Source organism: Haliaeetus albicilla, chromosome 3 (assembly GCF_947461875.1).
Source record: "Haliaeetus albicilla chromosome 3, bHalAlb1.1, whole genome shotgun sequence".
NCBI lineage: Eukaryota > Metazoa > Chordata > Aves > Accipitriformes > Accipitridae > Haliaeetus > Haliaeetus albicilla.
This window is the reverse complement of record NC_091485.1, coordinates 42,293,106-42,308,970: the sequence shown is the minus strand read 5'-3', so window position 1 is coordinate 42,308,970 and position 15,865 is coordinate 42,293,106. Positions and strand designations below refer to the sequence as shown.

Sequence of the window (15,865 nt, the reverse complement as noted above, 5' to 3'; positions counted from 1 at the left end):
CAGCTTCCCCGAGGCCTGCGTGCCTCGGGATTCTCTGCTGAGCTGTGAGAAACCGCTGAACAAAAAGCCCTGATGGGCTGGGGTTTTTTTGGTCGGTCAGCCAAATATAGGGGCTGTTAATATCTAACCAACCACCGAGTGAAGTGGGAGCTCCGAAGTACCAGCATGCGGAAAAGATTTTCTTCCGTGAGGTGACAACTGCCGCTCCCTGTAGGTGGGCACCCTGCGGCCACCCGACCGGCTGGCCAGCACCCAGCGCCGGGAGCAGCCCGCTCCTGGGCCCCTGCCAGCCCCGGGGGACGGGGCGCAGAGCGTGCCCTCGCAGAGCGATTTCCCCCGTGCGGGTGGGCAGGACTCGTCCCGCTGCCTGCTGCCCACCTGCAGCCATGTGCCAGAGAGCACTACGACAGGCGCTCTTCCCTCTGCAGCTGCCGGTTTTCAGGAAAGTTGTTGGAACTTTTTGTGAACGCTGCCTCTCGGATTTAGCAGAAATTCGAGTTCAAAAGTTTGGGGAGAAGGCGCAGACAACCTCTTCCTTTGGCAGATACCGTAGGCGTTTTATTGCACGATTAGCGTGAAGTAATGCTATTTTACAAAAATCAGCGTTGATATGGCTGCAACTCCTGTTGAAAGCGTTCTCAACAACATTCTTCAGTGCCACCAAGGAGGGCTGCGTGCCGCCAACGGGCAACAAAGCAAGCCAGAAAATGCAGAGCTCGGTGTTCGTCGTGCCCGGCCCAGCTGCCCACGCTCTTTTTACACTGGATAATTCTTTGCTGCCCCCAGTTCCACTGGTTTCCCTTCTCCCCGCGTATGTGTAGTGGCATGTCTGGGCCGGTGCCCCGGAAGGTGATTTTGAAGAGCACAGGCAGGCGTTCACAGGATCAGGCCTAAGAGCCACGGTCGTAACCAGAAGCAGCCTTCCAAATAAAAAGCTGCTGCGCTGCGATGGGCAGCTCCGCCGGCAGCACAACTTTCCGCACCCCCCCCCTCCCTTCTCCCATCTCCGCCGTCAGTATTTTTGCATGGCGAGCCGAGAAGAAACCCGACGAGAAGAAACCCAACCCAGTAAAACCACGGCCCGACAGAAACGGAGCCCGCGGCTCCCGTTCCCCCGCGCGTCCTGCTGAACCGCCCTGCGGGTGCCGGGTTCGGGGCGAGCCGGGCCTGGGCGCAGGGCAGCGGGGGCGGCGGCCCTCCGCCTCAGCCGAAAGCCGTGCTCCTCACGGCACGGCGGGACGGGCTCCATCCAGCCGCAGGGAGGGAGGCGGCCCCCCGCAGCCCCGGGTTCTCCTGCGGGAAGCGCTTCGCCCCCCGGGGACGAGCAGGAGGAGGAGCCCGGTTACGAATCACTGGCGGGGCTGCAAGCAGGAGGCAGCGCCCCGCAGGCTTCCCATGCGGGATACGGGGCTTAAGGCCGAAACGGGGGAAACCCTGCATTACACGAGATGCCTGGCGGCGCCGCCGCCGCCCCGGCTCTCCGCAGAGCGTGCCCGCAGCCTCCTGCGGGGAATGCGGGGTTTGAGGACGGAGCGGCTCCCGCCCGGCCCCGGACGCAGCCAAACCAGGCCCGGCCCGGCCCCGCCGGCCGGAGGGCGGCTCCCGGGCGCTCTTACCTCAGGCACTCGCCGGCCACCCCGGCGCCCGCACCGCGGTCAGGCGCCGCCGCGGACGCCCAAACCCGGGGTCCTTCCGGCGCCCAGGGCCCTGCCTGCGCAGGCAGGCGGGTTAAGTCGGCCCCGCGCATGCGCCCGCCCTCTCTCTTCCGGCGCTCATCATGGCGGAGAAGGAGTAAGTGGCCGTCCTACCCTAGGATAATCCGCCGCCATCGGCGGCTGCGGCGGTGCCTGCTCCGTGCCCCCGCCATCGGGATGCTGCCCACCGCTCCCCGGTCGCCAGGCCGCCGCCGGCGACGCGGGAGGGGGCTCAAGTGGGCTGGGGCCGGGAGCGGCGGGAGGGTAGGGCCCAGCGCGGCGGGGATGCAGTCGCCGCCGGTCGTGTCCCTTCCGCAGGCGGCGGTTGCTTCCCCGCCGGCCCTCGGTCGGGTGGGGAGGGAGAGCTGGCCCCTAAGCGCCGTTTTTGGGGGCGAGGGACCTGGGGCGGCAAAGTTTCTGCCGGCAGGGCGGGCGGGCGGTCAGTGCCGCGCTAGGGTGCGCAGAGCGGTGTGCGGCTTGAGTAGGCGATATAGCCGGGCGGGCTTAGGGTAGGAGCTCGCCCGGGTAATTCCGGCTCAATACGCACTGGTCTTGCAAGTTTTGTCGCATCTATGAGTTTAAAACCTCAGTAAGTTTGAAGTCCTGTGAAATAAATTTCAGAATACTGCTAAGCTAATTTTTCTCTTAAAGTACCTGTTGGAACATTTATTGATCTGAAAGAGATGTGCTTGAAACACACTTTGTTTTATTACACATTGGGCTGTAGCAAACTAGGGTAAAAACTTCTTGTCACTCAAGCCCTCTTAGTCTTTGCGGTAGTGTACGTAGGGTGTGTGCAGTTCAACAGCTAGTCTGTCAGATTTCCTTGTCTAGTATAAAAGGTGATCTGTTCAGGCTGCATCGAGGTCTCGTAACAGTAGGAACAAGGAAGATGCCTTGATGAGCTGGCTCGAGGCAGTGAGGCCTGCATACGCGTTGTGTTAAGAGTTTGCATTGGTGTTTGTCATGTGTAACTTTAAAGACCAGTTTCTTCGTATCGGCTAAAAGAGTTGGTTGTTTTTTGGTTTTTTTCCCTCTTTTCATTTAGCGCGAAGAAGGTGCCATCTGTACCAGAAAGCCTGCTGAAAAAGCGGCAGGCTTATGCAGCTATAAAAGCCAAACGTCAGAAGAAGATGTTGGCTATAAAAAAGGTGAATATTTCATGACTCCTTAACTTGAATTGCATATCTGTTGCAATACTGGCTAGTACTGCTGATGTATTGGCTAGTACTGCTGATGTATTGGCTAGTACTGCTGATGTATTGGCTAGTACTGCTGATGTATTGGCTAGTACTGCTGATGTATTGGCTAGTACTGCTGATGTATTGCATTACAGAAGTTTACAATATTTAGGTCTAGTGTGTTGGTATTTTCTTAATGTTTTGGAGTAAAGTATGGGGTTTTTTTTGTCAATGCCAAACCAGTTCTAGGCAGAGTTAAAGGCAAAGTGTACAGTTGTCTATAAGATTAAAGTAAGTCTTTTACTAGGGAAAGAGTATAGCCTTTGTGAGAGTAAGCTTGGTGCATGATAACATTGTTAAAGGTAAAGCAGCCCTGATGCGTAACAGTCTTCCAGATTCTCTGGACTGTCACTGAGAGTGATTCTTTTAATCTGTGTTATTTCTGGGAAGTTCTAGAATATGGTACGTTATTTGAAGGTGATTTTCATGTATTAATAGGTTTAATGTAATCTTAAGTAATTTTCAATTGATTTCAGTTCCGTAAGACACAAAGAAAACTCATCTATGCAAGAGCCCAAGCTTACCACAAGGAGTACAGGCACATGTATAGGCAGGAGATCCGTATGGCCAGGATGGCCCGAAAAGCTGGCAATTACTACGTTCCAGCAGAACCAAAACTGGCATTTGTGATCAGGATAAGAGGGTAAGATTGAACGTAGGTGTAAACAATTTCATGTTCAAAAGCATTGAAATCGGCTTTCCTGTTATCTGTCTGTTTTGAGGGCTTACATATGTAAATAAAATCAACATATGTAAATAAAATCAAGCCTTCCACTGGTGGCTTGGGGAGTTGTTGGCAGTATGTTGTACCTGCACCAGAGGCTTATTTAATTAAGTGCAAAATCATTACAATGGTTCTGTCTACTGTCTTTAGGAATCCCTGATTTTTAAGAAGGCGACAAGGCTACACATATGTGCAGACAGTTGTTCTGTTTCACCTTAATCTCGATAAAAATTACGTGCTGGTATTCCTTCACATTCTGCTAAGCTTTGAAGTGTTTAACTCTCCTTTGGTAAAGTGTTACAGAATGCTAACAGAAGGTGTGATTGGAAGAATTATGTTCAGGAGAGCACAAGGATAGTTCTAAATTGTTTCAGTATAATGCTTATTTCAATTCTTTTCATGGAAATAGATCTGTTTTAACTTAATACTGAAATATATGGAGATAGTAAATAATTTACTAAGCTTGCTTTGTGTAACTGGTAAAATAGTGATGCGTTTCATATGGGAACTATACTATTGTGGTTTTTTTAACCTGATATTTGGTGTTTTCTGGGATGTAGATAATTGAGGCTTTTTTCCTGTGTTCTCTAGTACCAATGGTGTCAGCCCTAAGGTTCGCAAGGTGTTGCAGCTTCTTCGCCTGCGTCAGATTTTTAATGGCACGTTTGTAAAACTCAACAAAGCTTCTATCAACATGTTGCGGATTGTTGAACCCTATATTGCATGGGGGTGAGTGAAATAGCCAGTTTTGTCGAATCAGGGTGCAAATGTTGAGCCCCTTTTGCAGTTTGCTACTCTAGACCTGCAGGTTTCCCTTGTGTTCTAAATCTTTTTATATCCTGTGTGCTTTCTCTGCTTTGAATTGAAAATGTGATTAAGGCAGTGCTTTAAAAGATAATGCTTGCTAGGTACGATTACACTCTCATACTAGTGTTCTAGAGAACTTGGTGTGAGTAAGATTTGCTTCTTTGTTGCTTTTGTATTTACATTTGGGACGTGCTGAAATGATCTTAAATTGATTGTTATTGAAGTTTCCTTTGGGGATGTTAAATTGGAATGTGGCTTGCAAAGACTTACAATTCTTTTTTTTTTTTTTTAATTGACTGTTTCAGTTATCCCAATCTGAAGTCTGTGCATGAATTGATCTACAAGCGTGGTTATGGCAAGATCAACAAGCAGCGCATTGCTCTTACTGATAATTCCCTGATTCAGAAACGCCTTGGTAAATACTGCTTCACTTAAAACAAGAAAACAACTTGTTGCATTTGGATGATTAGTGCAGAGCTGGACAACTATCCTTATTTGTCTCTGGAGAATAGTAGTGATTGGTTAATAATCTCTGCTTCTGCCTTAATAGCTTAATACAAAGCAAGCTGGAAGTAACTTGTTACAAAGTACTGAAAACCAGTGTAAAGAAACAAATTTTAGTGTTTTAAATTTGTAATTTTAAATGTAAGCTCCTTGATCTCTAGTAGGTCAGTAGATCTTTCAGTAATGAAAAGGTGCTGCAACAGGAAAAAAGCTTACTATACATACCTTTGAAGTTTCAAACTTAATATTAGACATTGTTTCTTAGACCTTCATGGTCTGGGAAACAGACTTTTTAAACTTCCTGCCAGAAGAACTATCTAGTAAAAGTGATTAGTGTATTTAGTTAAAAAACAAACAAACAAAAACCCCGAACAAAACAAAAAAAACTCATGGGGGTCAGTTGTCAGGAAACAGACTGCTCTAGGAGGCTCCTTCTCTTCCAGTCATGCCAGGAATGAAAGCACTTGATTTGTGTATCACTTCAAACTAGGCTGTCATGTTTGTTCCTTTTCCAGTGCAATAGATAATCAGATTCTAAAGGTGGAAGTATTACGCTATAATCACTTTCCTTTTTAGCACTGTATTTTATGAGCAGTTAGGTAACATGTCACTGAAGACTCTGGAAAGGCATTAAGGAAACACGCTATTGCGTTATTCAACAACATAAGTAGTTCAGTGAATTTCCCTGAGCTACACATAACTATGGTTTAAGCATATTTAATCTAGCTTTTCTTCAAAGAACACAGTCTATTTTCCTAGGATTCATTAAGTGGGGTTTGTTTTTTGTTGTTCCTCATTGCTGACTACAAATACTCCCCAGCTGAAACTGATGCCTCTGGGCAAATGTAACCACTAAATAATGTTGAGTTGGCTGCAGTGAATCCATTTTAATTGGAAAAGTCAGTCATGGGTGTCGTGACAGAGCAGGTGCTTCCTGACTTCCTGAAGCTTATCAAAATAAGGAGATAGGACAATAATAGCCTGATAATTTTTAGCTTGTTACTGACCAGTGGCTTTGTAGCCTTTCTGAAAATAATGTTTCTGAATTTTAGGGAAGCTTGGCATCATCTGCATGGAAGATGTGATCCATGAAATTTACACTGTTGGCAAGAACTTCAAAGTTGTGAACAACTTCCTTTGGCCCTTCAAGTTATCCTCTCCTCGGGGTGGAATGAAGAAGAAAACAATCCACTTCGTGGAAGGTGGGGATGCTGGTAACAGAGAAGATCAGATCAACAGACTCATAAGGAGAATGAACTAATGGTGAGGTATTACCAAAGTTAATACTAGCCACTGATCCATCTCTGCTTTGTAGGCTACTGCCATTATTGGTTAAAAATTCAGGTTTAATGTCTATTCACTCATGCTTGGGTGGTACCTACAGTATAAAGCTACTTGGACAGTGTTCTGATTTTATTTTTAAAGTCTTACTAAAGCTTAAAGATTTGTGAAGAAATTGAATCTTCATTATAGCTGATAAGTTTAGGAAGTACAAACATTACCAATAACTTGTTTTAAAACCTTTTGGGGGTTTTATGATTTAGCCTGAGATCTCGGCTAAAATTTTCAGCTTTCGTTAAGGAATTCTTAATATGATCAAAGTCTTGTGATTGCAAGTACGGTGTTTTTTCAGGTTGTCTGATGTCTGCTATAAAAACCTGTTTAGGACTGGGAGAAATTAAATTATTGATTTAGACCATTTTAATGGTTGAAATTTTGAGCTTGTTCAAGCTTCAGAATGATTCAGTATAAGCTTTCATGTTAACATGACCAAAATAGTGATTTTGAAAGACTAATTTGCCCATTTGAATAGTCTATCCTTTAGAAATGGGAAGGTTTATTAACACCTAAAGCAGTTTGACAGTGACAGCTGAGTCTTGAAGTTAGTATCTAGTTCAATCTGTCTTACCATCTGTAGTTGTCACTGCTGTTCCTGCTTTGATGAGAAGCCTCTGCCACTCACAGCCAAAACTTTTTTCAGAGTTCTTGTACTTACCATTGCTTTTTCCACCTTTTTTGCACACTAAACTAGCTTTCGTGTTACCCATATCTTATTTCCAGTCAAAGATAAATGCCCTTTTCGTGTGACAGATATGCTGGAATTTTAAAAAGACCCAATTTTCCCCAAACTGATTCCTCCAAAGGCAAGAAGGTTTTTTGGTTGGTTTATTTCTCTTTGTTGTGGTTTTGTGAGGTTTTGGGGGGATTGTGGGGGGTTTTTTGGGGTTTTTTTTGTTTTTTTTAGAAATCAGATGTGCCTTTTACTTGGAATTCCTAACTTTCAGAGGGTTGATTAGTAAAAAAATAGTGGGTAGTGATGTGACTTTACGGCTTAAAACAGGTGCAGCTGCTGTTAGATGAGTTCTCAGAAATTAAATTTTCTGAAGGGAGGGAAGTAGTTGTTGTGGTTTGTTTTGTTTTGGTTTGGTTTTTTTTTAAAGCCTCTTAAAAATTGTTTTTATAGCCAACGAGACATAGCAAGTTGAGCTCATTGAGGTCCAAGGAGCTGAAGGAGATCTATGAAATATCTTTCCATTTGACTGACAGCCTTTTTTCTTGAAGCTTTTTTGTAGACACTGCTTTCTCAGTTTCCATTCCTCCAAACTTCTTGCATGTTGTTTTGTTGTCTCCATCTCTGAAGCAGCAGAGTTCTAAAGCACTGGTTACATGGCATGTGGAAACTTCCGCTTTAGGAAAATAGCCCCTTACTGCAGACAGTGTTCTTCTAAAGCTTTTTAGCTCAACTATGGGAAGAAGTATAACTTTGAGAAGCAGAATTGCTGTAATGTTTGGTGCCTGTGGTGATGTTATGTTACTCATGCTAGCATTGCTGTAAAAATTTTGCTGCCGGTGGCACAAACTGTTACAAGTTCAGTAGTGGCAGATGTTTCCCTTAGGTTAGTGCATGAGGCTTCATAACTGAGATTGAGCAAAACTGCTTTCACTTCATGCTCCTGTCTGGCTTCTGAGCATAAGATGGAAACTGGTTTTTTTAATTGAAACCCTGCAATGTTGTGTAGATTGGTGTAGATCCTTTGGTGTTGGTGTAGATCCTTTCTCCTCCATCTTCACTTCTTCAGAAGTATACTGGTAGTCTTGAGTTTTCAGGAGCCTTCCTACAGGACGGAAGCTTCTAGTTCACTATTGCGGTGGCTATAAATGCCTGTGAGGAGTAATATGTTGGCAGATAGACTAGCAATATTCAGCTGGTTGCTCGTGTCTTTCGTTGGACTTCTAGCTCAGCATCCCATGTAAGTAGCAGACATCAGGGCCTTACTCCATCTTTTAATTCAGGAGATGACCTTGCAGATTCTTACTTTACTCTTATAAGCAGTTAGCTGTTCTGCTTGGACTGCAAACAAACATACCTCTGGTGTAAAGCTAAGATAACTGATTGTTCTTATCTCCTGCACTTCCTGTTCCTGCTGTTCTCCTACTCCTCTGAATAGAGTCCACATTTAAAATAGAAGTAACCTACATGTAGGAAAAATGTTGTTGTGTGTACTGAGGTAATGGGCAACTAGAGCAGTAGGTTCAGATGAGAGATATCGGCAGTACTCTTAAGTACTGTCGTTCTGAAGGGCCATGTATCTGAAGACAAGTATTCCTCTTCCCTATAAGTAGGTGGTTTCATGCTACTTGTCTTGATCTCTTATTTGAGACTACCACTTAAGTAATAAATTAAAAAAAAAAAAATACAGACTTCCAGTACAGATGCCTTCATATAGATTGGGGAAAAAGACCATAGTACTTGATACTGAATTTTGACAATTCAGTATTGGCAAGATACTGAATTTCATTAGTTCTGAAGCAAACTGTACAGAAACTGGTCTTAAGTCTGCTTGTGCTTTCATTTTTGTATGCAAACAGTCCCTGAAATGTGCTGAAAATAAAATTACTGCAGCCAAAGTTTGAATATGCATAATGCCTCAGTATCAAGTTCCCCTGGTATCCTTTTAGACAAATAGGAAAATAGGTACCAATAGTTCAAGGTAGAAATGTTTATTCTGGTAGTTCTGGCACTTGAAATCTGTGGTTTGAGTGAAGAGATGTTAATATAGAAGTTATTATTGTGTACAAGACTATTGAAGTTTTAAATCCAGTGAAATAAAATTAGTATTTTCAGCCCAAATTATAAAATGTGGAAATGTTTTAAGTCTTCAGGTGGCCATAGTTTCAGATCTACATGTCTAATCTTTTTTTTTTCTTTTTTTTTTTTCAGATTCAGATGCCCAGCTGCAATCTTTCAAACTCTGGTCTGTTAATAAAGCCATCTTGCACAAAACAGTGTGTCATCTTGATTGGTCTCTTTTTGTGGTCCTCTTCTCTAGTGGTGGTGGTTGCTAAGTTAACTTTGGAGTAACCTGTTTCAAAGAGCCATGTATAGTTTGAATTGGCAGTATATAGATAATACTGTTTCACCTTAATTTGGAGGGATTCATGGAAGTAACAGATGTGTTTGAGTGGCAACAACTACTTATTTTTGTTGTGATGAAAGGATCAGTAAATGACAAACTGAGCTGTATGCTCTTGCATGGACAGGATTCCTGCTTAGTTGTAGTGCACAAGAAAGCTGTGCAAGAAGGTTTTCTTTGTAAAGAAGAGGCAAGGGTAAATCAGTTCTTAGCATGTTAAGATCCTTATTTTAAGATCGTAATAATTACTTCCAGCTCTGAACATCTTCAGCTATGTTTTACCAAAGAAAACGTGAAATACTTTACAAAATAGAAAATTATTTTCCACATTCTAGATGATTACTCAGCTTTACATAATCTGTTTGCAGTGTTGTATTTTATATACTGTAGAAGTGGAGACTACAGAATTCATAAGGAAATGAACAGTTGTTGATAATGTGTAGGTCTAGCAGAGTACAGATTAGAAACCCTGGAACTGGTAAAATGTGTAACTGCGCTCAGACCAACTTCTCTTGCGAGCACTTCACTGGAGGGGCCTTAGCCTGCTGAGACATTTGGTACAACAGATCAACAAGTCACGTCTGCTCTGGCTGAAATCCTTTTCTCAGTTACAGGCAAGCTGTATTTACTACTTCACCAATGAAGGATGTCCATTTAAAAATCACTGGCATTGATGATTTTTTTTCCAATTTGCACAAAAGCTTGTTTCTGCACTTCAGCTTTATTTAAACTTTTTAACAGCAATGCTAATTTATTAAAGCTTGTCAAAAGCTAGTTTTGTTTTTAAATAACTGGGAAATGATGGTAGTGTCTTAACTGAAAGTAGTTGCGTGCTTTTGTTTGTTAATGTGTTGGGACACTGGCAAAAGAGCTGAAGGTCAGATAGGTCAGTGTTTCCAGATACTTGAACAGCTGAGTTCTAAAACCGAAAGTGACAATTCCCCTATTGTGAGTCGAGCTCCAAAATCCAGTAACACGCCTTCTTGTGTCTAAATACAAAAGTACCAACACCTTTGTCCATTTAAGCTAGGAAGTGCATTAAATCAGAAGAGCTTAGCAGTTCTTTACAGGTAATCAGTGCAAGTAATTAGACTACTGATACATGGTTGAAAAGAGTTTAATGAGTGAATGAGGTGAAAACCATAAAAGTACTTCATTTGTTAGGCACCTTTGTGAAGTGATAAGCAGTATGATTTACAAGGAAAAAAAAACATTTTCATAAAGTTACTTGGATGAAGGGGAAAAAATCTTACGGTGAAAATCATAATCACTTTGCACTGTTAATGGAAAACCTCAGTTCTCATCTTGATCTTGTAAGAGTACAATCTTTTTCAGCTTAAAACTGCACCAGTGGGCAAAGAAATTCCCATATTGGGGGGATATACCTGAGAAAATTTTTGTTGACTTTGGTTTGTTTGTTTCAATTGGTAGAGTTCTTCCATTACTTTGCAACAAGGTTTTCAGTTATTTGCCTTTTGACTTGCATGCATGTTCTAGCATGTTCTTAACAGAAAGGCATTTCATGGATATAATAAAGCCATACAAGTAGATAGCAAACATTGTATGATGGGTATAGAGAATAAAAGATTAACTCATGAAGTTAATCAGTGCTATAGGAGCTTGTTTGTCTGATAAGAATGCCCCGTAAGTCCTAAATTTTGTTTAAACGAATATATACACAAAAGCATTAGTGAGGAGAAAGTTAATTTGGTTTTCATGGTACTTGAGCAACTCATTTTTCTTACTGCCTCTGAAAGGCACTTTGAGGTAACAGCTGCAAAATGTTAATACGTGGTGTGGGAACTAAAAGCGTAGCTGTGTTTAAACTGGTAATCCTGCATAGTTTGTCACCTTTTATACTAGCACAGCTTTCAGGATTTTTAGTGTTGCTCTTCAGGCATGTCCCACAGTAGGCAATTACAGAAACAGCTCATGATCCCATAGTCAAGGTCAGAATTTGCACTGGAAATGAGGCACGATCCACTTATCCAATACAGGAATAGTTCATTTTGGAGCATTTATGAGATAATTTGAGTTAAAAATGTAGCTGATGAAGACAATCACTTGTTTCCTAAACAATAAAAAATGCAGAGCCTTTGTCAACATTCTTTGATAAAGTTTAGGTTCTTGCAAACATGCTGTTATTTTCTCACTGTCCATAACTGCCAGCTGCTGACACATTCAGGAATAAAATTTCTATGAACTCTTATCCTCTTCCAGAATGACCAACATCTTCCTTTTTTTCCTCAGAACTGAAGCCAGAAGCTTTACCTAATAGCTATTGGAGAAGCAACAGCAGACTGTTTGAAACACTAACAACTCACAAATTTTTCAGGCATGCTAAGGTTTACAGGCTTTACAGTTAATTGGTATTCATTTCTTTGCTGGTGTCCAGCTCGTACCGCCTGTTTCACTATCACCAAGTGTAAAGCCATACATCTGGAAACAGAATGGGAGCCTATCCCAAGAATCAATATTTTGGAAGTTGGGAGATGTGATGGATAGTCAGCTGAACATAAGCTCCCACTTGGCCAAATACAGTTCTTGGATGCATTAAAAAGGGAATATCAAATAGTACGGGGGAGGTAATACTACTTTTGTTCCAGTAGTGCTTACACTAGTGCCAAATGCAGTATCCAGTTCTTGTGCCAAAAATCAAGCACATGCCTTATAATACTCAGAGAGCTTTCTTTAAAGGCGGACATGGTTACGAAATTACTATCTACCTATAATTGCCTCCATGGAGAAAAGTAGTTTGGTAATAGAGAATTCTTTGATCTAACAAAGCTATAACAGGATGAAATTTCTTGAGATTGAAGCCAGATAAATTTTGGCTTTAAGCAGACAATTTTAATGGAACATAATTAGACACTGGAACACTTAGCCAGTGGTGTGCCAGGTTCTTCATCAGTGGTCATGTCTAAATTGAGGTTTGGGTTTTTTTCTTCCTTTAAAGCATATGCTATACTTCTAAGAGGTTTGCTGAGCACAGTCCCAGAGCCTCTCTTACTCAGCAGAAGTTACAAAATGCAGGCACTTTGGGTACTCAAGGGGTACAAGTTAGAGTCTTGTATTAAGATGTCTGGCCACCCAGAGTGAAATTCGGAGTGGTGGTGCTGGGTGTTATGTGTTTCTCAAGGGATCTTGGACTAATGCAGTGCACAAAGTAGCCAGTCGCTTAAACCTTAGCATAAATAGTGCTCGGGAGAGGGGTGGTAGGACTTCACATATCTTTTATGGGCTTTGCTGCTTCTGCCTGTTTGGAATCCAGATGTTGCAGCGGTCTGGGACCCATGTGTTTTTTAGAGAATTAAGCGGGGCTTCCTGTCAATTCTGAGTCCCCAGTGAGCAAAGTGGTGTCCCTGCTTCATACAACAACTGGCTTGCTCACGCTTAGTAAAGTAGGTGCACGGGTTTTGTTCAAACCATTCCTTCCATCTCCCGATTTCCAGAAGACTGTCCACAGAACTGTGGGTGAGAAATTCCCTGCATGTTGCTCCTTACTGAAGCTGTGCCGCAGTCTAATGCAGGGAGAAGATCCCAATTTTAGCTTCGATTAGGAAACTGCAGAGCAGACAGATACAAATCTGAAAACAGTTGACCTTAGAAGGGAACAAAATTTTAGTCTCCCAGATCCCAGACAAAATGTTCTGCTCAACTAGTTTCATTAGGTGTAAGTTGTTGTGGGAATTTTGTCTTCAGGGATCCTTAATGTGATGTGCCAGTTCTCTTTTGTGAAGTTCCCATTCTTGGCATCCTTGTTTTTTCTAAAAGCTTTTGCACCATACCACACTACTCCAGGCATCTAGGATCCCAAAAATATCTTTGCGCTACCCAAATACAGGTTTAGATGTAAGTAGGCTCTTATATGGTGCAGTTTTTCATGACTGAAAAGTCTGAAAAACCAAGTACTGAGCTCATGAATTGCAAGTGCTAAGAAAGAACAAGGATGTTCAGAAACAATTTTCCACACAAAGCTTCCATCGCTTTTCTGTCTGTCTGTAGGTGATCACACCAGCCATTTCTAGCCTGATCTGTGAAAATGAGAAGTACTTGTGACCTTGGTGATATTGCAAATAAGATCAAATTTTCGAAGTTCAGAGCTGTAAGCAATTTCCCCCGAATCATTTTTCTAAAGATAAAAAACTCCATAAAAGCAGGTTTTTATCTGCTAAGTATTTCTTCATATAAACTACTCATTGCACCAAATATCTTTCATTATGAAATAAGTAGGTGCTTGGTTGGAGAAAAACAATGAGAAATAAGGGAGTGTACAGTCATAGGGCCACGGGGTGTATATGGGGAAGAAGCCACGTGCAAAGTAAAATCTAGAGTAGAGGAGGAAAAGGAAAGAGAGGGGGGGATACGCAGCAGTATTACTCTTCGCTTGCTTAGCACTGTTTTGGCAGTGCAGAGAGGCAGTAAATCCAGTTTAACTAGCCAGCATGCCACATGCTTCACATACTTCCCATCGTGAATTGCTCTGGCAGTCAGTGGCGTTTTGTACAACTTCACTAGTCTTTGGAGTCTGCGCTGGCAGTCTTCGTGGTGAACGTGTGCTGCCCAGGCCCTGCAGCAGTGTCGTGAAGCTCTGCCCGTGGCACATTTCCACTCCTGCTGCGCTTTGTTAGGAGCTATGCAAGGATTACTGCACTCCGCCATATCTGATGGCATCTGTTATCCACAAGATTATGCTTTTTTTATTGCACAATAAAATCCAATTGAACTTTTCAAGTCCTGATCACTCTGAATATCTCATGTATACCAGAATATCACAGTAGTACCTAATAATTTCAGCACAATGCATGTTTAAATTTTTGATACTAATACTGTATATCACACATCATTATAACAAGGCCTCCAAGATAGAAAGAAAGAAGATATAGTGAGCGAAGACAAGTAGGAAAATAGGATTCAAGGAAGGCTCTAAGCATCTCTAGTTAGTTTGAAAAACAGATAGACTTTTTTTTTTCTTTAACTTCTTTTGCCAGGTATTATTTAACACAACTGAACTGTAAAGAGAACAAGTTCAACTAGTGGGTAATAATACTGGCACTTTTTTGTGCCAATCCTAATTATCTAATTTTAACTACTTTTTTTTTAACTTGATTTTTTTTTTTAACTAATCTCTCCTACTGCTGAAATATATTTTTGTGAAAGGAGAAAGAAAAATTGGGTGAGGCTTTTCTTTATACAAATTGTCTACTAATATTCACACACACCCCCTTTGTGGGAGAAGCCATCAGGATTGAAAGCAGCATAAATAGTGGGTGACAGTTCAGTTGGTTTTAGTTAGGCATAGGAAGTGTTAATTATGTGTTAAGAAGAAATTAAACTAATTATATAGTAGTGTCTGGCTTTATAACATTCTTTACTCTAGAAGACTAAAGGAGCCAGGATGTAAATGTTGCATTTATTTATAACCTAAAGTGTTGAAGGTGAGGGGATGTTAGCTCTGAATTGAGTACAGTGTTAACTGGTAGATGATGTTACTTTTACTATTGTTATGGTTTAGTTTTAATGATTGCTTTGTCATTTTAGAGCCTGGTGGTTCTTTGAAGCTTCTGCATAATCTTTGCTGTTTTACTTCTTGTGACTATCTCTGAAACTTTTGCTCTCGAGTAAGTGTTTTGAGGACATGAAACTTGGTAGATAAAAGTCCTAGGAAAAAACCCACAACACTTCTTTAATCCTTTTATTTGCTTTTATTGACTGTATAAAACTAAAAATTAGCTGGCTTAATGTAGAACGATCTGAATGATTCCAGAGAATATGTATTTTGAACAGCACTTCAGGCTAGCTTGTTTCCAATACCTTACAAAGAAGGACTGAGTTAACTGCCTTCTAGCCTCTCTGTCCTAACGTCTGGCTTTCTGCTGTCACGGTGTTCATTTCTACTGTTGGATTGCAATCCCCAGCTTTTCCAAATGAAGGGTAAATGCTTCTAACTGCTGTTCTACGGCTTCCATTTCTAAAGCCTTTGAGTGACAGCGTTCTTCTTAGCAGACTTCGAAGTACTTCACCACTGACATCAGTACTATGCTTTTCTTTCTGCTGGGAGAACAGACGTCCGCAGACAGCATGACTTGCCAAGGTTTACCTGGCAGACTGGTAGCTGAGCCGAGACTCAGTCTGCAGGAACAGGAGGGGAATCTACAGCCTGGAAGGGAAGCCAGTGGCTGTGGCTGGGAGTGGGATTTGTGCCAGCCCGTGTACTGTGACCAGGGAGGGCTCTGAAGCCAGGTCACTACGATCACAAATGAGGGGAGAGGTACCTGAGAAACAACCATTACAAAACTGTGATTGCTGTCTCCCACCCCACAACCCCCCAGCTGAGCTATCCTCACAGGCAGGGTTGGGACTCACCGTCCAAAATCCTGTCCTGGATTTAGTCTTCTCGAACATGAATCCCGAACTCAGGTTTTCAGAAGTACCTGGAAAGGTGGTAATAGTCTGTGGTCTTTTTAGCAGATTAGTGTA

General features: G+C 42.4%; 1 protein-coding gene and 1 long non-coding RNA gene across 4 annotated transcripts in view; one reads left to right on the top strand and one right to left on the bottom strand.

Moving 5' to 3' along the window:
• Positions 1-9,255, top strand: part of RPL7 (ribosomal protein L7) — a 197,424-nt gene extending 188,169 nt beyond the window's left edge. Inside the window, exons 1-7 of one of the 3 annotated variants that reach the window (XM_069779529.1) lie at positions 1,660-1,791; positions 2,743-2,845; positions 3,412-3,578; positions 4,251-4,388; positions 4,772-4,881; positions 6,023-6,233; positions 9,193-9,255. In XM_069779529.1, coding sequence (XP_069635630.1) covers positions 1,778-1,791; positions 2,743-2,845; positions 3,412-3,578; positions 4,251-4,388; positions 4,772-4,881; positions 6,023-6,231 — 741 coding nt within the window. In that variant the 5' untranslated portion in view covers positions 1,660-1,777 and the 3' untranslated portion in view covers positions 6,232-6,233; positions 9,193-9,255. Of the gene's footprint in view, positions 1-1,659; positions 1,792-2,742; positions 2,846-3,411; positions 3,579-4,250; positions 4,389-4,771; positions 4,882-6,022; positions 6,239-9,192 lie in introns of those variants that run through there. The other 2 variants (XM_069779527.1, XM_069779528.1) reach the window with 2 other exon arrangements.
• LOC138684777 (uncharacterized) lies at positions 533-1,727 on the bottom strand. The gene is made up of 2 exons (XR_011324047.1): positions 1,617-1,727; positions 533-890 (listed from the first exon to the last, which is right to left on the bottom strand). It is a non-coding gene; the product is annotated as an uncharacterized lncRNA (long non-coding RNA).
• Positions 9,256-15,865: the final 6,610 nt, after the last annotated feature.